The 22,843-nt window shown below is 41.2% G+C and overlaps 1 protein-coding gene across 3 annotated transcripts in view; it reads left to right on the top strand.

Annotated features, from left to right (window-relative positions):
• Ubr5 (ubiquitin protein ligase E3 component n-recognin 5) overlaps positions 1–22,843 on the top strand; it is a 115,504-nt gene that overhangs the window by 45,414 nt on the left and 47,247 nt on the right. For all 3 annotated transcript variants that reach the window (XM_021183495.1, XM_021183493.1, XM_021183494.2), the window contains exons 10-21: positions 5,628–5,744; positions 5,832–5,942; positions 6,905–7,059; positions 7,812–7,929; positions 11,694–11,878; positions 14,204–14,313; positions 15,014–15,126; positions 17,129–17,272; positions 17,358–17,469; positions 17,654–17,808; positions 18,205–18,402; positions 21,581–21,791. In XM_021183495.1, coding sequence (XP_021039154.1) covers positions 5,628–5,744; positions 5,832–5,942; positions 6,905–7,059; positions 7,812–7,929; positions 11,694–11,878; positions 14,204–14,313; positions 15,014–15,126; positions 17,129–17,272; positions 17,358–17,469; positions 17,654–17,808; positions 18,205–18,402; positions 21,581–21,791 — 1,729 coding nt within the window. The remainder of the gene's footprint in view (positions 1–5,627; positions 5,745–5,831; positions 5,943–6,904; positions 7,060–7,811; positions 7,930–11,693; positions 11,879–14,203; positions 14,314–15,013; positions 15,127–17,128; positions 17,273–17,357; positions 17,470–17,653; positions 17,809–18,204; positions 18,403–21,580; positions 21,792–22,843) is intronic.

Genomic DNA, 22,843 nt, shown 5'->3' with positions numbered 1-22,843 from the left:
TCTCTCTCTCTCTCTCTCTCTCTCTCTCTCTCTCTCTCTCTCTCTCTCTAACTGTGGAGTTGGATGCCATTGCTCTGTGTCTTTCGCTGGTTGTATGAGCTCTGTCATGGTGTTTGGTTAAGGATTGTGATTCCTGAGTGAAAGGTTTGAGGGCACCACTTGAGAGGGTTGAAGGAAGTAAGTGGGCAACAGAACAGGATTGGGATCCACTTGGTATTTGGTGGAGAATTAAGTGAGGGTCTACAGAAGGCCTGGGAGTCCCCAACCCAGGACAGTTGGAAATCCTGTGCTTAAGCTAACATTTGAGAAGAGATGAAAAGCATGGACCCATCTTATCCCTTGTGTGTCACAGATGTGTGCTGAGTGCTGCTAGGTGGACTGTTGCTTTGCTACATAGAGGTCTATAGTGACCGCTACAACCTTTTCTCAGAAAGCTCCAAGGCTAAGACGGGCAGGGGTGGCGCACGCCTCCAGTCCCAGCTCTCAGGAGGCAGAGGCAGGCGGGTCTCTGAGTTCCAGGAAAACCAGAGCTAGAGAAACCCTGTCTTGAAAACTTAAAAAAAAATACAAAAAACAACAGCAACAACAACAAAAAAACAAAACCAAACTAAACAAAGAAACCTTCAGGTCTATTGCAATAGACAGATTAAAACCACTGGTACAAATTGCTTATTTAAATGTGATTTTTTATTTTTTAAATTGTGGTAAGATTTTTTTTTTTTTTAAGTTAAATTTTGGTAGCTCTTTCATTTCATAGAATGTGTTTCTACATTCTTTGCTTATCAGCAGAGGAAAAAGTAATCTTAACTTTGTATCTATAGTCATTGGAATTTTATAAAGCTTATGTCTGAACTATTTGTTCTTTCTTTTGGTTTTTATGTATATCAGGTATTTTCCCTGCACGTGTGTTTGTGTACTATGTGCTTTTTTGGCTTCCTTGGAAATCAGAAGAGGGTGTTAGAAAGTCATTAGATGCCATTAGTGCTAGGAATCGAACCTGGGTCCTCTGGAAGGGTAGACTACTGAGCTGTCTCTGCTTATTTGTTGTAAACTTTTAAGCACTTTAGACTGATGAGAAAGCTTAGTTTTGCCAGTGCTCGTGTTGTTTGTTAGTGCTATGGTCAATAGTAAAGTCAGTAGCCTGATTAGGAATTTTCATATATCTCATTTTTAATTTTACAGAATTACCAATTGACTCTCCTTTAATTTATCTTTTTTATATTTATCCATTTGATTAATTTATTGTGTCTATCCTTGTGGATGGTTGTGCGCCACAGTGTGTGTTTGTGCATAGAGGTCAACAGACTCTACACTCTGTCAGGATATGTGCTAAGAGAGAATGATATCACCTTGTAAAAGGGTGTACAAGCCTTTGCTCACTGCAGTGTACTGACAATAACCAGAATATGGAAAAACTGTCTGTTAATGGTATGTAAGTAATACACACTCTCTCTGTCTCTGTCTCTGTCTCTCTGTCTCTCTCTCTCTCTCACTCACACACACACACACACACACACACACACACACACACACACACACACGGGAATGAGTAGCCAACAATCCTATTTGTCACAGTAGGAATAGAATTAGAGGGAAGTAGGCTAAGTGGACCAGTTAGAAACATGCACACTACATGATTTCTCTTAAGTGGCTTGTCTTCAGAAAAGAAAGAGCAGACATTCCGAGACAGAGTGAAGTTGGCTGCCATAGATGAGGTGTGAATGGAAGACACAGTGGAAGCTAGAAAGGTGCACACATGGCACAAACATTTAACTTCTCACTTCTGCTAGAGACTATAGCTAAAGAAGTGGTGTCAGTTCTGTGATATGATCAATTTGAGTCTGCTCAACCAGGGCAACTATTTTATTTACTGTAATATGCTGGAGTATCATGTTGAAACTTCAAAGGTGTGCAATAAATCACACATCTCTGTAAGTAAAACTCACCGAACATAAAGACTTTGCTTTGTGCTCTGACAAAACCCACTATTTAGATTTCAAGGATGCATGTATTCATTTGCTAAGCTCGGTGGGAGGGCTTAGTGGTGTTTAATGGGAGGAATACAGAAGTGATTCCCCAGATCAGCACTGTAATTAGCAGTCACATCCTTTACTGTTCTGGATCTGTTTTCAGAAAGGTTAGGGAAAATGAGTATGTTATTCCTACCAGCTCTTTACATATGAAGTCATGTGCTGTGTCTCTAATGGCAGAGAAAGGAGGCTGGCATGTGGTAACTGCTTCCTAGAGAAGTCAGCTGCTACTGGAACATGTTCATTGGCCATTGTACCTTGGGTTACATGTGGATGAGCATGAGAACAAAGTTTTACAAATGTAAGCTTGGTTTGTTGACACTTAGGAATTTCTAAGAAATGTCTATGAAATGTTAGCTCCACTCAGGCATTATGGCACATGCCTGTGATCCCAGACTGCAGGAGAAGTGCCATGTGTTTAAGGCCAACTTGAATATCATAGCGAATACCAGGCCAGCAAGACAAAAAGTGTATAAAGTGTAATTTGATAATGAGCAAAACAAGACCGGGTCACATGAAAGAAGCATTACAGAGGGATGTCATTAGGAGAGAGAGAGGATGAGGCGGAGAACCACAGCCGAGCAAGTGGCATAGCAGACTCTTGATCATAGCACTGTATGTGCTGCATTCTGTACGTGCGTTCAGTGGCGAGTCCCAGTAAGTGACCTTTTGGTCCCTTCCTTAGGCTGGTTATTGCGCCATTCATCAGCATTGATCCATAGCAGATTTCCAGGTCCTGATCCGCCCAGCTGGCTCATTTAGGACTTGTCTTGGTGAACAGTGGGCCACCCTGGAAGGATGTGGCAAGTCATTTTTTAAATAAGTACTTTTCCAGTTAGGATGATTCGTTCAGGACGGTGCTGTTTTGGAGTTGTTTCATTGGTTCACTCTGCATTTGGTTGATGTGCCCTGTGTTATGAGCTACAGTAGGTTAGAGCTCATTGAGGAGCCTTTACCACGGGGTGTGACGTGTTAGGATCACCGCTAAACTGAAGCTGTGTATGGAGAAAGTTCTGTAGGGATTGAATGGGAAAGGACTAATTTCATTTTAGAGCCTGGAGAAAGGCTTCACGGAGGATCTGACATTTAAGCAAAGTCAAGTTGGCATTAACCATAATCATGCATGGATTCTGAGTCATGAAAGCTCATAGTATGTTTGTAGAACAGTGAGTGTACAGGATTGCTGCTATAATTTGCCAAGTAGAGATAGTAAGATAGCATAGATTGTATATGGCTGAGGATCAACTTGCCAATGAATGTATTGTTCTTCAGTGACTAATGGTCCATCAGAGTCTCTAGAGAAAGTCTGTGATGAGATTGGTGAGGTTTTGTTAGTTTTTAAAGAAGAGAACAAACACTGTTGAAATCATGAGAGAACTAGAGGAGCAGGAAAAGGAAAATTTAGTCAGTTTGAGCATGGTAGGATTTTTGAATCAAATGTGGAGACCTTAACCAAAATATGGTCCAGAGGACAGAAGACTGCAAGGAATTTGACAAGTGCAGCATTCCTTTGTTAGCTGCTAGGCTGATGAGAGAAAAGGAAGAGAAGAACGTGAGATCCACCGCTGGACTGTGGACAGTGGGCCATCAGTAGGGTGGGGGACTGCAGGTGATGTGGGTCTTGTGGAGACGGATCTGTCCTTCAGGAGCCATTCCCACCAATTTGGATCTGCCTCAGTTTCCACCTCTCTTCTATGAGGTGCCATGCTCATGGTTTTGGGTGTGGATGGCTTACTTTCTTCTCAGTACCTCTCAACCCTTATGCCTATGTTAAATTATGTTTATTATATCACAGCTCTCTTTTTAAAAAAATAAACGATGTCAGCAAAGACTTCTGTAGATAATGTGGGCATCATATTTCAAAATTTGGTGAGGCTGATGGTGGAGCCGTAGGGGACAGTGACCTGGTCTGGAGGAAACGGGCTGATGATGTGGTAAGGAACGCTGCTAGTGACTTACAAAAGAGAGGACATGTAGCGCAGGGCACAGTGGCGCTGATGCTCAGGCTGGCCTTGACCTCTGATTCTCCTCGCTGAGCATTCGGCCTGGAGGTTCATGCCACCATACATTTTACAGAGAATAGATTGATTATTATGGGGTATCCATTTGGCACCTAGAAGTACTATTGTATTTGTTTCAGAAACCTTGCAAGCTGAAATAGCGTAAGTATGAACGAGGTCACTTTACCTCTAGGCTGATGCTGAAGGATGTGCCAGTTGAATGGTTATGGGGGAAGGGGGAGAAGAAGAAGCTATGTTTAGTGTGTGTGTCTGTGTGTGCGTCCTTTAAAGTAGGTCTTTGACTGGAGATGGAAGGTGCTCAAGAAATTAGCGAGGTGATTTTACTGTGTGACAGGGAAGGCTATGCAGGAAGGTGAAGTGGGGAGCAGCCTGGACTTGGCTAAATCTGATTAAGAACTTGTGCCATAGGCTTTGCATATTGGTTCCTCTCCCCAAAACCAGTAGTTGTTAAAGTATAGTCACCTCAGATATGAGAATGGGTTTAGAGAAACATGATCGAACCTGGGTTGCTTTAGTAAGTGGGCCTGGGTCTTGGATTCCCATTTGCTGATACTATTCATGATATTTAATTTTAACTAAAGGATTGAGAAGTGGGAATGAGGCAGAGGAGGTAAGACACAGTGCAACCCTCCAGGGAGAACAGGCCCTTGGGGGCCTCCAGGAAGAGAAAGGGCAGCGGTGACTTTAAGGATTGACGTTGTATTGAGTGTCACCCTTCAGGTGCTGTCTGTAGGGTGACTTGAAGTGGACGTAGTTAGGGCAGATCCAGTAAGATTAAAGTCAGTGATCTTTTTGTAAATTCTGAGGTATAACCTGTTGCTTGGAACCCTTGATAGATATCCCCAAGTTAGGTCAGCAGTGTAGCTGCTGTATTGGAAGTTTTGCTTTAAGGTGTCTTTCTGGGTTCAGTCATTGTGTTACATTTAAAAAATCATATTTACAGTCATTGCTTCTTCTTTTTTTTTTTTGTAAATATAATTGCATCCTAATTTATTGTGCCTTTCACCTTAAAAGTTAATGAACTTTTACCACAAAAAACAAACTAGGGAACTTGTTCTCAGTACGGTCTGGGCAGGACACTCTTGAAGTGTCTGCAGGGAGGGAATCTTACTGTTCCCTCCTCCCCACTTTATTTAGCACCTTTATTGAGTACTCTCTGTGGACTACAGTGTTGAATAAGATCTTCCATTTGTGTAAGATAAACTGGTAAATATCCTGGTGGGACATGTACTGTGAACTGAGACTATGACAGGATGGGAGCTCGGCTGTCAGCACTGCTGAGAGTCTCTGCACAGACTCGATGGAGGAGAGGGAATGGATGACCTCATAGGGAAGGCCAAGACAACAGCAAGTGCTGCAGTTGTGTCCTGGTGCACATCTGTCTGGAAAGAGGAAGCAGCCCAGGGCTACTGAAGGAGCGTTTGTGGAAGGGAGCCAGAGGCGGGAGAATGCTGTAGCTTGAGGTGGATGTGCTTGTGCAGGCAGCTTGGATTTCTGTAGTGATTACAAGCAGTGTCCAACTCAAGGAATTTGACAATTTACGTATTCACAGTTTTGCTTTATTTTTATTTTATAGGATGGAACAAAATTTACCTGCATTGGGGCTCTGTATTCTGAGCTTCTTGCTGTCAGCAGCAAAGGAGAACTTTATCAGTGGAAATGGAGTGAATCTGAGCCTTACAGAAATGCCCAGGTATATTGTTATATACAGTAAGTTGGAATGAATGACTCTACTTGTCTATATAAGAAGTAGTAATCATTTTTTCTTATGCTTTCAAAGAATCCTTCATTGCATCATCCACGAGCAACATTTTTGGGGTTGACCAATGAAAAGATAGTCCTCCTGTCTGCAAATAGCATAAGAGCAACTGTAGCTACTGAAAATAACAAGGTAGGGACCATTTTTTCATCGATGGATATTTCACGCTTAAAGCTGTGGCTTGCTTTCTCTGCCTCTTCTCATCATCTTTCAGTCAGTCTGATGTAGGTCCATAATAAAAGCCTTTGAACATTTACAGCAGTAATCTGCCTTTTAGTCTTTGCTGGCTAGCATATAATATAATTCAAAGTTGCTTACTGTAGTGTGAGCGTATGGGGATGTGTGGAGGTGAGAGAGACAGCACAGTCCTTTCTAGATCAACATATGGGACCTGCTGACTGAACTTGGAGGATTAAGGGCCAGCACTTTTACCCAGTCATCCTGCCAGCTTGTGTATATTATTCAGTGTTTAAAGTGGCTTTCTATAGTTGAGGAAAGAAGAAAATACCCAAGAAAAGTGAGAAAGGAAAGTATTTAAGAGACACTTTAAGGAGAAGGGGTTTTTAAGCTAGGAGAGCCTGGTTAAAATTGTGTTGATGTTCCATTTCAGCTGCGATCAGGCATGTTCATGGTATAGCTGTAGCCTGGAATCACACGTCAGGTGATCAGTGTGATTTTAAGGCAATTGATTGGGTTCTATTAAGAATTCTTAGATGAGCACATGGTTGGTGCCTTAGGAATGGTTGGGAATAAAGTATGGTAGTTTTTAGTCTTTGATGTACATGAGTATATGAGTGCCTGCATATGTGTCAGTGGTGATCACGGGAGGGTGTTGGATCTCTTAGAGCTGGAATTAAGGACATTGTGAGGCTCCATGGGGTGCTGGGAGCTGAACCTGGGTCCTCTGCAAGAGAAGGAAGTGCTTTTAATCACTGAGCAGTCTCTCCAACCCCCAGGAAAAGTGTCTGAAGGATTTTATTTTTGTTGTATTAAACTCCAAGCATTTTAGAGCTGGAGTCGTTAGAATATACATTATTCCTTGCTCTAGAGTTGACCACAGCTCTTACTTAAGCCTCTCCTATCATCTTCCTTAGGTTGCTACATGGGTGGATGAAACATTAAGTTCTGTGGCTTCTAAGTTAGAACACACAGCGCAGACTTACTCTGAACTTCAAGGAGAACGGATAGTTTCTTTACACTGCTGTGCCCTTTATACCTGTGCCCAGCTGGAGAATAATTTGTATTGGTGGTAAGTGTCTTTCACAAAATATTGTTGCTACATAGAAAGCATCTTTGAAGAAAAAAGTGCCATCATGAGGTCATTGAAGACAGTGCTCTGTAGACACAGGAAGGAGTTTCCCTTTAAAGCCGTTGCATTGAAAAACTAAGAATACATTTATGCAAACACTGTATGCTTAGCAATCATGTTATTAAGTTTCATGACAGCACAGAGTAGAATAAATTATACAGACTCCTATCTACAGATAACTACGGCTAGTATTTGCAGGTAGTTTTTATCCTTTCTTCTATATATACATATGTAGTATGTTATTACACAATTGTAAATTATGGGATATGTAATTTACAATTTCATTGCATGAATTTTTCCTCAATAGTGTTTTATGTATGTATGTATGTATGTATGTATGCATGTATGTATGTTAGTTAAATAAGGTTCTAAAGTTAACCTTTCAAAGTGTATTTTTAGGGGATACCAGTAATAATTTGTAGGAAAAGTTCATTGTAAAGAGAATATTGGTTGTATTTTCTATAGAATTTAAACCTGAAGATTGAATGAAACTGGATGCAGTTATTTACTACTAAAGTTACGAGCAAGGTGTAAATAAATAGCAGTTGCAGGTCGGTCCTGAGCTGAGAAAGGCATTGCTGAGAAGCTGCACACCAGCAGTACTTACACGGCTCAGTCGCTTTAGGTTTCCTTAACGGACCGCTTTGCTGCTTTTTGACCCATTTATGTTTGTCTTCCCCCTCCCTCCCCAGGGGTGTTGTTCCTTTCAGTCAAAGGAAGAAAATGTTAGAGAAAGCTAGAGCAAAAAATAAAAAGCCCAAATCCAGTGCTGGTATTTCTTCCATGCCAAACATCACTGTTGGAACTCAGGTAAGTGGTTAGAATTGAGCCTGTCTAAATGGCTGTTTCTTTTAAAAAAACAATTATCTCCCCTTAATAAGCCTTTCTGAAGGTGAGTGTTGCTAAACGTTCTGGGTCGAGTAGAGGGTTGTAGAGTGTCAGAGCTGTGTCAGCCTTCTTTCAGAGAGAGAAGCAACATTCTGTAGATTCTTGTTTCATGTCTGTAGGAGTTTTCCTACAGAGCAGGGTTTCCTTATTGGCCTAGCTTCAAGAAGTAGTTAGTGCTTTTCCATTGCGGAGCCTGAATGACTCTTATAAGAGTATTGGCTGAGGTTGTCCTAGCTATGAGCCTGGGTATGTGATTGACAGCCTAGGGGAGTCTTAGAGGCGAGCAGGCTGAAAGTCTACTCTGGGGGGCATTGTCAGGAAGAGGCCGCTTCAGATCCCTGCATTTATTTCTATGTATTGGTGTTTCAAGGCTCTGAGATGGTATGTTAGAATATTATATTTTCTAACATATTTGAAGTGTAGGAGCCTTGGAGGCCTCATGTCCCTTTTATTTCTCAGTCTTTTATTTATGTGCAGTTGATTATCTCTGAATGCCTCACACAGAGTACAGCAAATTGAATGAGGGAGACAATAAGATAGTAACAGTTTAGTAAAAATGGGTTTTCAATGACTCTGTTAATTTGGTGACCGGAGTTTGAATCTGGAGCTCCATAGAGTAGAGGGAGAAAAACACTTGTACCAAGTCCCCAATCTCCATATGGACACCATGGCACATGTGCATGCCTTGTATGATATAAAAGGACTTTGAAAGGCTGGAGTGAACCCAGTGGTTAGAAGTGTCCACTCTGGAGCATCCCTGTTGGGCAGCTTGTCACTCCTGGTGGCTCCAGCTCTAGATGATTGCACACCATCTTCTGGACATTGCAAGTACCTGCACTCATGAGCACATACCCATGAAGACACACAAATACATAGTTTTTAAAAAAGCAAGGAGTTTTGAAGAGATCATCAAAAAGTAACTTTGAACTGTTGCCACTAATATTTTTTGCTGGTTTTGATTTTATTGCTATCATAAAATATTTTAAAGCTTTTTAGTTGTAGTTACTAACATATTTACTCATTATTAAAATGAGATTACCCACAGAATTAAAAGATTTTGGGGATATTGATGTGTGAGATCAGAAGGAGGCTGATGGATATTTATCTTTTATGATAAAATTTAGTATTTATCATAGCAAGTGTACCGTGTAAAGCTTCAAGTATGTCATGGTCCATGGGATTTGGGACAAGTATGGAGTTTTATTACATAACAGCCTGCCTACCTCCTCATGCTGCATTTTCATTTCAGGTTCCTTTTCAGCACTAAAATGTACCATTACCCCACTCTCTGTGTGTCAAGAAATAGTCATACTGAGTCCCAGCTTTCCTGGACTGGTTCCTTTGTTTGTGGCTCTGTCTCCTTACCTCTCCCCAATCTATGAGTGTCTTGTTCTGCGTTGTTCATCTCCCAGATAGAAATGTCAGCTCGGCACAAGGTGACTCAGTTTTCAGCACTTCCCGAAGGTGCTTTGAACAAGGTCTCTTCTATGTGAACACTAAGTATTAGTGACTAATCTTACAGACAGGACATAGCAGCTGTTTAAAGAACAAGTGACAACTTCACGGCTGGCAGGGGAGGTGGGACAAAGGAAACAGGTTTGATCTATGTAGTTCTAGACTTACCTGTTTTTATTTTATATGTATGAATATTTTGCCTGTATGTGTGTGTATTGCATCATGTGTGTGCCTGGTGCTGGTTGAAGCCAGTAGAAGATGTTGAATTCTTGGATCTGGAGTTACAGATGATTGTGAGCTGCCATGTGGGTGATTGCAACCAAATATAGGTTCTCTGTAGGAACAATAAATGCTCCTAATTGTTGAGCCATATTTAGTCCAGTGGTTTCCAGCCTTTGGGGCCGAGTGAACCTTGAACAGCAATCATTTAATACCATAGGAAAACACAGATAATTGTGGTTCATAACAGTAGCAAAGTCATAGTTATAAAGTAGCAATGAAAATAAGTTTATAGTTTGGGTTCATCACAACATGGGTTGACTCCAAATAGGAGAGAAGTTGAAGTGCTAGGTTGAAGTGCTAGGAAGGTTGACGACCACTGCTCTGGACCAAAGGGAAATTTTAAATTGTTAACAAACCGCTGAAGGATAGAACACATCAAAGTACCTTGAGGTACAAGGAAGATTTTGTTTTAAAACCAGAGGTTTATGTAGCCACAGAATTGTACACATTGACTTTCTGACAACAGAAAGAACTGCTGGTCCCCTGCATCCATAGATCTTAATAGTTGAGAATGATGCATTTACTGTTAATTAAACACTGCCGGCCCATGTCTTTGATTTGTTTCTTGTCTTTGAGGTACATTTGTTGTAAGAAGATGCTAATAAAGAATTTCAGTTAATAATAGCCCAAGTTTTGATTTCAGTTAAAGTGCTTTTGTTGAGCAGTTTTTGGGCTCTAAGCTTTCATTGGTTTTATTTTTTGTAGTAAGGCTAAGTTGGAGTTTATAAGGGATAGGTTTGTGGGGGAGTTTTGTGTATTTTCTTGAAATGGAGTCTCACCTTGAAGCTGTGACTGCCCTGAAACTTGCTTGCAACTTGCCATGTAGATTAGATGCCCCTGCCTCTGCCTCCTGAAACTCAGAGAGATGCCCCTGCCTCTGCCTCCTGAAACTCAGAGATGCCCCTGCCTCTGCCTCCTGAAACTCAGAGAGATGCCCTTGCCTCTGCCTCCCGAGTGCTAATATTAAAAGAATCCACCATCATTCCTGGCAAGAAAAGCTTTTAGTATGAATGTAGGTAGGTGCAGTCACTAAGTGTCAGGGAGAGATGTTTAAGAGAAGGTAGCAGCATGCTTTGCAGTAGCTGGTTTTGGTTTGTGGTGGAAGGTGGCAGATAGGACAAAAGTTTCCCGAAAGTTTCTGGCCAGACATTTTTCCAAGTTCTAAGTTTGCTTTAGAGACTATTTATGCCAAAACCTGTAGTAGTTGATGTGGGGTTGTTGAGAACTGAGTCACTGCTGTGGTTTGTTTGACAGTGTTACTTTGGAGGCCAGCTGCCCACCCGCCCCATAACTGCCCCATGAATGAACCTCTGGCTTCTTTTTTTTTTAAGCTTTAGAGTATTATAGCCTTAGTTCTACAAGGTCCTTTCATATGTCCTATTTTTTAGCTAACAGTGAGAATTTTATAGGTCATTGACAATTGGACTTGCTTAAACCCCCGAGGCCACGGTTAGTATTTATTTATTTGTTTGTTTATTTAGGAGTCTTATTCTAGCTTTACTGAGTCATTTCTTCTATCTTATCCTTGTGAGTGCTGGGATACAGGCTGAGCTGCACGCCATACTCCTTTAAAAGTTTACAGTGTCCATTGAAGGCTAAGGGAAACATCCCTAGAGACTGTATTAGAGCCTATGGAACATCAGAATTAAGGAAGGAAAAGTTACAGATGACAGGAAGCAGAGAAAAGTGTAGTTGTTTTCTTCTCCTGTGCTTAATTTCCCTTTGGTAGAATGGCTGACACTGGCTCTGAACTCAGTGATTCATTCCTAGCAGACAGGCTGACGGCACTGCTCGTTAGTGATAGGAATATTTGGATGAAGAAGGGTACAGTACATCCTTGCTGCTTATGAGTGTGTGTTAGAAAACACAGCGAGTGTACGTTCCTGCACGTTTTGAACTGATGTCATTGTTTGTTCTGTCATCCTGACTGATTTTCTTTTGTTTGCTAGGTGTGCTTAAGAAATAACCCTCTCTATCATGCTGGAGCAGTCGCCTTTTCAATCAGTGCTGGGATTCCTAAAGTTGGTGTCTTGATGGAGTCAGTGTGGAATATGAATGATAGCTGTAGATTTCAACTTCGGTCTCCAGAGAGCTTGAAGAGCATGGAAAAAGCCAGCAAAACCCTTGAGACAAAGTGAGTCCTGGGGCCTCTGTTAGCACCCAGATCTTTCTATATGTGTGGAAATGATCATCAAAAATTTGATAAAGAATTGGGGGACTTGCTGAAATATTTTTTGTTTATTGTACATTACAGTTTCTTCTTTAAAAAATTTGATTTTATGTATATGCGTGTTTTGCTTGCTGTGTGTGCTGGAAGCCAACCCTAGTCCTATGGAAGAGCAGTAAGTGCTCTTAACAGCCGAGCCCCTTCTGAAGGCATCGTTATAATTCCTGATGGTGGTCAGAGTGGATCTCTCTTCATGTCTTACTCTAGTTTGTTTGTTTGTTTTCATTAGCCTGTGAGTTTTGCAGGTGTTAATATGGTTCCCAGGACTGTTCCTCCTCTGGAAGGAAGTGGTTAGTGTAACCTGATAGAAGTGTGCTACCATCATCGTAACATGGGAGAGTGGTTTCCCTTTGCTAAGTTATGAGTGCATTATACCATCTTACACATGGAAACCCGTGTTACGTTGTGAAAGTTTTGTGTGTCTCACGTCCAAACAAGCGTAGTGACTACCATCTGATTGTTATTTTTGTGATGCTAAAGTGCAAGCTGAAGCTTGGAAGCCCAGGGGCTGGTTTCTCAGTAAGTTAAAAATACAACTGCTGGGCCGTGGTGGAGAATGCCTTTAATCCCGGCACTCTGGAGTTCAAGTTCAAGGACAGCCACTGCTACACAGAGGAACACTATCTTGAAAAGCAAAAACAAAACAAGACAAAACAACAACAACAAAAAATAAACCTATGACACTAAAACCTAAGATTTATAGTTTTAGTTCTTATTTTTTTAAAAGGAGATTCATAGGTGAGTCTCCTAGTTTTATATATATATATAAAATAAAAATAAGGACAGACCATTATACTTTTTCATATATTCTGAACTCTGAAAAGGAATTGTACTTTATATAGTACTGGGGGGTGGCCCAGCTTTGATGTATCAATATCACTTATTTGGGTGTGATGATCTGGGTGTATGCCTGTAGTCAACCCTAGCTAGCACTTGGGAAGCAGTGGTAGGATCTCAAGTTCATAGCCAGCCTGTTCCACATAGGGATTTCTAGGCCAGTCAGTAGCACATACACACTCTTATCTCAAAGAAGCCAGAACAAATGAACAAATAAAAAACCAAACATAACCTGTACATAAGATGAACAGAATATGTTTAAGCTCTGTAAAAAGATTTTTCAAAGTCTTGTTTGGATTTAGCAATTTCTGTCAATAAAGTTAAGTAAGATTCTATGTTGAGAACAGAATCTTTTCTGCTTCAGTAGAAATTCCTGCCTGCCATTGAAGAACCTTCACTTAGAGTATGCTAGCCATCAGTCATTGGTCTGTGTCCCCATCTCTCTTTACAGAGCAGCAGTGCTGACTGCCTCAAGCATGGTGGTAAAACACTCTCACTTTAGAATCATTGTAGAGTTCAGATGGATGCGCTGGCTGCTCTTGTATAGTGAGTTCCAGGCCAGACAGGGCTACATAAGGAGACCCTGTTGGTTTTTTTTTTTTTTTTTTTTCCTTTTCATTTAGACTAAAGACTTTTAGTCTAAATTCAGATGAAATTCACAGTGAGAGCAGTAGGAAGTAGGAGGGTTAAGGTGAAGACTCAAATTATTTTTTATATGTAATACAGAAAATAATTTTAAAAGGTTTGTGAGCAACTAAGTAGTTATGTCTAGCAATAATTATACTTTATATACTGTGTGCTGCCTGTAGACAGACCATCAGGGAGTTGTAATTTTAGCGGTATCTCCTAGAGACGGTCTGTGTGCGCTGCCGGCCTGAGTTGTAATGTTAGCGGTATCTCCTAGAGAAGGTCTGTGTGCGCTGCCGGCCTGAGTTGTAATGTTAGCGGTATCTCCTAGAGAAGGTCTGTGTGCGCTGCCGGCCTGAGTTGTGGAAAGCTTTGTTTATTGTCTTTATCTTCCTTATGTGCACCATGTATCTGTTTTATTACACGGAACTGTTGCCTTAAAATACACTTGATGTTTAAAAACTATTCATTAATAAGATTTTTGCTCTTAGGCCTGGTGGTGGCGGCGGCTCACGCCTTTAATCCCAGTACTTGGGAGGCAGAGGCAGGCGAATTTCTGAGTTCGAGGCCAGCCTGGTCTACAGAGTGAGTTCCAGGACAGCCAGGGCTATACAGAGAAACCCTGTCTCGAAAAAAACCAAAATTAAAAAAAAAAAGGAAAAAGAATTTTGCTCTTTTATAAACTTGTTCCAGTCAATGGTTTGAAAGGTTCTGTTGTTTTATTTCCTAGTCATAAGGAGACTGAGTACTTTACATTTCTCATTTCAGGCCCGAGAGTAAGCAGGAACCAGTAAAAACAGAAATGGGTCCTCCACCATCACCAGCATCCACCTGCAGCGATGCTTCCTCAATTGCCAGCAGTGCATCCATGCCATACAGTAAGCTTTGTGTGTGTTGTGAGTGGTCAGAGCAAGGCCCCACGCAGACAGCCAACTCACAGCATTTCAAAAGTCTCTCTTTATAGATGTTGTGTGTTCCCTTGGTGTTTTGTTCTTTTTAATTTTTTTAATTTTTTTTTCAGCTTTAAGTGGAAAGACAGTATTTATGGTCCAAATTGTTTCCTTTTTTTATAGTTAAAGATATATAAAATTCTTTGTAAACATCAATGGAACCCCCCCCACACACACACTGCCCAGAATATATGTTACAGTTCCTTTTGAGAACCTTACTACTTTGTATATTAGTTATGACATGATTTCAACTTGTTCTTAGAATTTATAAACCTGGGTTTAGAACTGTGTCCTAGATTTCAGGCTCCTTGAAAGTCACAGATTGAAGCTACATAGTGTTTTAAGAACATAGAATATATTCCTTTTTAAATGTAGCACACACATTTTGGCTCATTTTAGGATTTGATTGTAATAATATTAATCTAGTTAAGCAGTAACCAGTTGTAGCTCTTCTTTGTTTATGGTGAGTTTATGTGAAGTAAGAGTTTTATGTTACAGCCTCTATTCAGAAAGGGGTGACTTAAAGATTCTCCATTCCTTTGCTAACTGTCTTTGCTGGTATGGTTAGATAGACTCTATAAAGGTTTTTTTATATTCTCCCTTTGATACTTAACATTTTATTGTTAAGAACGACGTCGGTCAACTCCTGCCCCGAAAGAAGAGGAGAAGGTGAATGAGGAGCAGTGGTCCCTTCGGGAAGTTGTTTTTGTTGAAGATGTTAAGAATGTTCCTGTTGGCAAGGTTTGTTCAAAATAGTTGAGAATTAGTTAGTACTTAGTACCTCATTTTGGTTCCTTGAAGGTTTTTATGGTTAGTGTCTGAGACCCCTTTCTTCAAGGCTGCCTGTAGTGGGTTCATCAGTCTGAGTTGTACTTCAGATGGGTCTCTGTTGGAGGTGATGCTGTGGTGTATGAAGACTCCCCAGAGGACAGAACCGATAGCAGGAATATACATAGGACTTGTTAGGATGACTTATGTGGGCCAGCTAGTCTAGCAGTGACCGTCTAATAATGGAAGGTCCAAGGAGCTGGTAGTTATTAAGTCCTCGCGGCTGCCTGTCTCAGTCGGCCTTCTGTGTATACTGGAATCTTATGAAGAAGCTCCAGTGCCAGTGAAGGAAAGTCTTTCCTTGTGGGAGCAAGCGAGCGAGGGAGCACAGGGCAAACAGTTCCCTTCTGCATCCTCTTTGTAGGCTACAGGCAGAAGGTATCGCCCAGATTAAAAGTGGGCCTTTCCTCTTCATTTGACTTAAGAAATTCCTCACAGGTGTACCCAGCCCCCTGAGTTTTAGTTAATTCCTAATGTAGTCAAACTGACAACCAGGAATAGCCATCTCGTGTGCCTTGGGGAGTTGTTTTAGGTTACTTTGTGGTAAGTTTAGATGTATAGAAGAGCTGTAGAGTGATACATTACTATCTGTCTTTTTAAACAATTAGATTAGTTATGTGTATGGGAGGTGTGTGTGTGTGTGTGTGTGTGTGTGTGTGTGTGCGTGTGCGCGTGTGTGTGCGTTCTCACGAGCATGTGTGTGTGCCTGCCTGTGTGGTGAATCCATTGGTACCTGAGTTAACAGGCCCTTGCATGATGCTTGTGTGTTACATGCACACTGGCCCTCAGGACTGTGCGGTGTGAGTCCTCAGCTGCGGAGCTCGCTTGCTGTCGCAGCACAGTACTTTCTGATAACGTTACTGAGACTCTGAAGCTGCTCATTTGTAGCACTAAGCTCTCTTTCCTTTGCACTACCTTGTTCGTTTTCCTCTTTCTTCTTCCAAGAAGTCAAGTAAATGGAAGCCATTTACTTGAATGTCATTAATTGACCCTTTTGCCCCTCAGTACAAAATTTGAATTTCTCTACAGCATAGAATATCTGGGCAGTGAAGATTTTCTGATTGCTTTTTACTTTTGTAAAATATAATCTTTTAAAGTATGATTGTTTTCATTTGTACACAATGGAAAGAGATAGTAAACCAAGATGTACAATTTTTAAGGGCCTTTGATTAACTGTAGTTTGACTTGGGAAAATCACACTGACTCACAAATACTAAGTAGAAGAGGTGAGAGTCAAGTGTCCTGCTTCCAAGTCCTGTGCTTGTCTGTCTGTCTGTATTGTTGATCTGATTTCCAGTTTGACAGCTCTGTGGCCACAAGCTGTGGATCTGGCAATTTGAATTTATTAAATAAAATATTAGTAACATATATTTGTCCCCAGTCATGCCAATCCCATTTGAAGAGCCTTGCGGCTTTCTAGGCTGCTGACCTATATGGATGCAGAAAGTGTTGGGATGGATCAGTGGTGTATGTAATGCCATCCCTTTGGAGGTGGAGGCAGAAGGACCCAGAATTATTCAAGGCCCCACTCAGCTGCATGGTGAAGACCTGTGTAGCACACATGAAACCTGAAAAAGACCTGTTTATCAGATATTGCTGCTTAGGCAATGAGGACAGAAGATAAGAGGTTTATATGGGTGAACCTAGTTTTGGGTCAGTAAATGGCTTAGCACTCGTTGTGATTAGTGGCTGTGTGAGTTGTTTCTTTCAGTTGTAATTTGTTGATATAAACAACAAAGTTCTGTGTTTTTTGTTTTTTGTTTTTTCTAGGTTGACCTTACAATGTGGTATTCATTGATATGTACTTACAAGGATTTGAGTGTCTTTAGTATTGTCAGTTGGACAAGCAGAATTTGCATGCTTTTATTGAAGCCTTTTAAAATATTTACTAATTGTATCTATCTCTTATTTCCAGGTGCTGAAGGTAGATGGTGCCTATGTCGCTGTTAAGTTTCCAGGAACATCTACTAACACCACCTGTCAGAATAGCTCTGGTCCAGACGCCGACCCTTCCTCGCTCCTGCAGGACTGCAGGCTACTTCGAATTGATGAGCTGCAGGTATGTGCGGGAGTTGAGAGAATGTGGTGATGGAACTCATTGAGAGTGTTACAGTGAGAGCAAAATTACGTGTGTTGTTTTGCAGGTTGTCAAAACGGGTGGCACCCCAAAAGTTCCCGACTGTTTTCAGAGGACTCCCAAAAAGCTTTGTATACCGGAGAAGACTGAAATACTAGCAGTAAATGTGGATTCCAAAGGTAAGCCTTGTACAGTTGTGTACAGCTTAGATCTTTTGAAACATACGGGACTAGGGTACAGTTGTTTGAGATTTGACAGTTTTACCTTGGCATGTAACACAACAGAGTGAAATGTGGCTGGATGTTTTCACAACTGGTGTGGAAGACTTTGTTATTTTTCTTTTTATTTCTGTGCCTTTGAAAGGTGTCCATGCTGTTCTGAAGACGGGAAGCTGGGTTCGGTATTGTGTCTTTGATCTTGCCACAGGGAAGGCTGAACAAGAGAATAATTTCCCAACAAGCAGTGTTGCTTTTCTTGGTCAGGATGAGAGGAGTGTCGCTATCTTCACTGCTGGGCAGGTAAGAAGCTCAACTTATCTTTTTATTTTTTGTTGTTTTAAAGAGCAGATACAAACTGGCATTTTTGTGCCACTTAGGGTTTGCCTACTAGAGAATCAATGAAGGCTGTATAATACTTAGCACTTTCTATTATGAACGCTTGTTATTTCTAACATTTAGGTAATTTTAAAATAAGTACACTTATTGTAAAATCCATCTTGGTTTACTCTCACCCCTTTGTCTCCCCCCCCCCCCCTTTGGGTGGGGGGATGATAAGGGTCCCAAGCTTAGGCAGAACTTGAGCTGTTCTATCTTGTCCTTCCAAGTACTGGAATCGGGGCATGCTTGCTCACACCAGGCTTGTGTAGCCATCTGTGACTAGAACAAGCATTATTTAGTGTCTTTCATCTATTGTAGGAATCTCCTATTATTCTTCGAGATGGAAATGGTACTATCTACCCAATGGCCAAAGATTGCATGGGAGGAATACGGGATCCTGACTGGCTTGATCTCCCACCAATTAGTAGTCTTGGGATGGGCGTACATTCTTTAATAAACCTTCCTGCCAACTCAACGATCAAAAAGAAAGCAGCTATTATCATCATGGCTGTAGAGGTAATCTAACTTTTGAAATTACTTGGTACTTTAAATCAGAAGAAAATAGGTCTTAAATTCATGAAAAGATCATTCATTATCCCTTCTTCCCCTATAATAGTTTATTAATATAACAAGAGGTAAGAAAAATCGGTGATTATGATATAATTTGTCTTTAAAAAGGCATACATATAAATACTGTTGGGATAGCATATTGATGAAGAGAAATCAGACTGGATAAGTTTTTGAGGACATGATATCTGGGGTGAGGATGAAGAGATTGCTGTCTGTGGTACTAGGTGTCATCTTTGAAACTCATTAATGTTAGAAAAATGTATTTAGCCAAGAGATGAGGGTGGTGTTGGTCAGAAGTAGCAGGTAGTATGGCTGGGGAGAGCTTAGGGTGACTGTCCTTACCTGATGCACCTAAATTTGAACTGAATACCAACAGAAGAACTTTGAGTTGTGAATGACATATTTTTTTTAAAACAAAGATTAGTAATAAAGTATTGGGGCTTTAGGGGCGTGGTCAAAAACAAAGTCAAAACCAAAGCAAACTTGAACTCTTAGGAATGGGAAAAGGGGACAGGAGAGATTTGATCAACTTGAAGGAACTAGAAACTGTCAAGCTTGTTATTTGGATGGTAGTCAAGGGAGAGCTCCAAGTCTGATTTGTTTACTCTGGGGACTGGGGTGGTGAGTGGGTGGAGGAGAGAGCAGTAGGTGGAGGAAGGTCGGGGAGATGACCTCACTTTGGTGCAGGGCTGTGAGCTGTAGTAGAGATGTTCTTACTAATGTCTCCATGCAGTTTTAGCTGAAGTAGATTTAGATTGTGATTTGGTTTCACAAATAGAATCAGCAAATTTAAATTTGCTAAATGCAAGGGATCAAATTCAAGAAGAAAGAATAAAAAGTCTTGTTTTATTCATTCAAAATTATCTCTATCCGTGCGCGCGCACACACGTGTGTGTGTGTGTGTGTGTGTGTGTGTGTGTGTGTGTGTGCCTTGTGCATGCTCACATGCGTGAGCTTGCGCATGTGTACATGTGTGCCAAGGTACACATTTAGAGGTCAGCACTCAGCTTTGTGGAGTTGGTTCTCTTTTTACTTGGGTTCTGGGGATGGAGCCAGAGTTGTCAGGATTCCACAACAGAACACTTCTCACTGCTGGGCTCTCTTGACAGTCAAAGGTTTGCAAGAATGAAGCTGCTATTTTTGGAGCATCTAAAGAAGTTTAGGAGGTAGAGTTAGCATAGGTTCTTTGCTTTTAGACATGTGACCTTGAGGATGTTTATCATGTATCTACAAGGGCAATGGGAAATAAGAAAATCAGAAACCTGAAGACTAAGACAACCGAGTTGAGTGATTTAAATGTGACATGGGTAGAGCTGCGGGTTTTTTTTTTTTTAAATTCCCTGTGCCCTTTGCTATAGGGGTGAGTCTTGCAGCATAGCTAAGCACAATACTGACAGTGCCAGTCGGGGTTAGGAGTTTCCTGTAGAGTTGCTGGTGCCAGCCAAGTGGCTAGTGTGCTGTATATCCTGGTACACAAAGCAAGGAAACACCAGTGTTACCCGTGTACTGTGAGTAGTGTATACAGAAGAAAAGGAAACCCCGTGCTGCCCACACACTGGGTTTTTGGCTTCTGCAAAGGCCTTGTCTTTCGCTTCAGTGCATAAGTTTGCCCAGCGTGAAAACGGCTTTCTCACACAGGCCAGATCCTGTAAGATTTACTGTCCCATGTGGACGGTGAGCCCTCTAGGGCCCCTTCTTCCCCATAAGTCTAGTCAGGGGAGACTTTATTTAGGCAGGTTTCTGGCAAGGTTCAGTGCCCTTTCCTTTGTGCCTTTGTATTTTCATACATACCTGTTTGTACAAAAAATGAGTTTGCTTTTTAGAATAAAACCAGTGCTTTATAATCTATTAAGGGTTCCATAATTTTAGTTTTCATTTCTATGCTATTTTTTGTTTGTTTGTTCAAAAGATTTGATTTTATATGTGTATAAATATTTGCAAACATGTGTTTGTGCAGCATATGTGTTGTTGGTGCCCGAGGAAGCCAGAGTAGTGTGTCAGATCCCTTGGGACTACAATTACAGAAGGCTGTGGCCTCTGGGAACTCATTCTGGGTTCTTTGCAAAAATATCATCTACTTTTAATTGATGAGCCATCTTTCCAGCAATCAAACTACTTCTTTTTGCTGTGAGACAGCTAGTGATATTTTCTATGTATACCTTACAGCATCGTTACTGTCTTGTGTAGATCTGTCATTGACTTTGGAATTTACACCTATCATGATTCCTAGAGAGTCAAAAGTTTTGTGTTTCATGTATCACAACATAATGTAACTTTTTTCCCCACATTATTTTATTAGACATTTTCTTCATTTACATTTCAAATTCTATCCCAAAAGTCCCCTAGACCCTCCCCCGCCCTGCTCCCCAACCCACTTACTCCCACTTCTTGGCCCTGGCGTTCCCCTGTACTGGGGCATAGAAAGTTTGCTAGACCAAGGGGGCCTCTCTTCCCAGTGATGGCCTAGTCGGCCATCATCATGTAACTCTTTATAAATCTTTGTTATTGTGTATACCCATGATTGTGGTGTGGTTATAGAGGCATGTATGGAAGCCAGAGCACAGCTTGTGGGAGTTAATTTTCTTCACTATGTGGGTTTTGGGGATTGAACTCAGGTGGTCTGGCTTGGTAGCAAGTACTTTACCCCCCCTGAACCTTCTTGTGGGTCCTGAAATGTAACTCTTAAAACAACGAGGTGCTGAAAAATAAATCTGGAATAAAATATATATCCTTTGCTTAATTAATTGGCTGACAGTATTGCTAGAGTTGTAATTTGAAAGCTGGAGTGCATCTCAGGGTGTCACCAGACACGGTTGTGTATCACATGCAAGCATTCTCGTTCAACTACTCAGCCTGTTGACTGCTTTTCTACTGGCTACAGGTTGAGGTGGTTTGGAATACTGAAGACATTTCCCTCAGGTTCTTCACTTTATTCTCGCTTGCATACTCTCTTCACAGAGTATAGATGAGTTCATCCTTGCCAGGCCACTTGTGATCAGTTTCTGCTTCCTTGAAGATACGATTATATTATAGTGGCCTTGAGGCAGTTCTCATGTATCTAATTTTTGACATGTTTGGTGTTTAGTTTCATTGAAGTGTTTTCCCCTCTTGTGCCTGAGAACAGAAGCAGACCTTAATGCAGCACGTTCTCAGATGCGACTACGAGGCCTGCCGACAGCATCTCGGGAACCTGGAGCAGGCCGTTGTTTTAGAGCAGAACCTGCAGATGGTACAGACGTTCATCAGCCACAGATGTGATGGGAACCGGAACATTTTACATGCTTGTGTATCGGTTTGCTTTCCAACCAGCAATAAGGAAACTAAAGAAGAAGAGGGTAAGATTCCGAACCATAACAAAGCCTTTGCAAGAACTCTAGGGAAAGAAGACTCCTGTAGAGAACTTGCAACCTTTTCACTTTATTTTATATGGTCTCGGAAGGTCTGACGTTTGTTATGTGGTAAAAATATTTCTAAGGGTTAGATGTGTAAGCAGATAATAAGTTTGGTCTGTGTTGATACTAAATGAACTTCACTAATTTTATAAGTACAAATGACTTGAAAGACTTTCATATTTTAAAATACATGTACGTGTGTATGTCTGTGGGTGGTTATGTGTACACTGGTGGGTGCCAGGTGTCGGAGAAGACCTGATTGATCCCCTGGATGGAGCTGGACTTTAGAGCAGGCAGCTGTGAGCCACATTGTGCTGAGAACCTTACTTTGGTCTCTTGGAAGAGTAGTGTGTATTCTTAATTGCTGGGCCATCTCTCCACTCCCTTAAACCTTTATTTTTAATTTACATGTCTGTCTGTCTATCTGACATGTGTGCCAGTTCTAGGGAGGCCAGGAGCTTTGGATCTCCTCAGGTGGAGTTGGAGGTGAACATGAGCAGTGAGTGCTTGTTTTTGGTTTTTGTTTGTTTTGAGGCCGGGTTTCTCTCTGTGGCCCTTGAGACTCGTTTTGTAGACCAGGCTGGTCTTGAACCCATAAATATTCACCTGCCTTTGCCTCCTGAGTGTTGGGATTAAAGGCTTGTGCTACCACTGCCCTGTGATATAGAAAGTGCTCTTGATAGCTGTGAGCTGCCTGTCTCTCCGGCCACTTCCCACCCTTAATCCCCAATAAATTTACAGTAGGAATGTGGTATTTCAAGCCTCCCGGATCAAAGTTTTGTTCTGTTGCTTGGAATTTAGAAGGGTTAATAAATGTTACTGGAAAATAAATAAGGGTATGTGGGGTTTTTTGTTGTTGTTTTTGCTATGGATTTTTTTTATTAGCTAAATGAAGGAAGACCCTAAAGTACAACTTGGTAATTATTTTGAATTCTGCTGATGCTATTATGGACACTGCATTTTGAAATGTGACTGTGGGTTTCATTTTTTTTTTT

The sequence above is a fragment of the Mus caroli genome, chromosome 15 (genome assembly GCF_900094665.2).
Source record: "Mus caroli chromosome 15, CAROLI_EIJ_v1.1, whole genome shotgun sequence".
NCBI lineage: Eukaryota > Metazoa > Chordata > Mammalia > Rodentia > Muridae > Mus > Mus caroli.
Note: the sequence above shows the minus strand (reverse complement) of the source record. Positions and strands in the feature narration are given on the sequence as shown.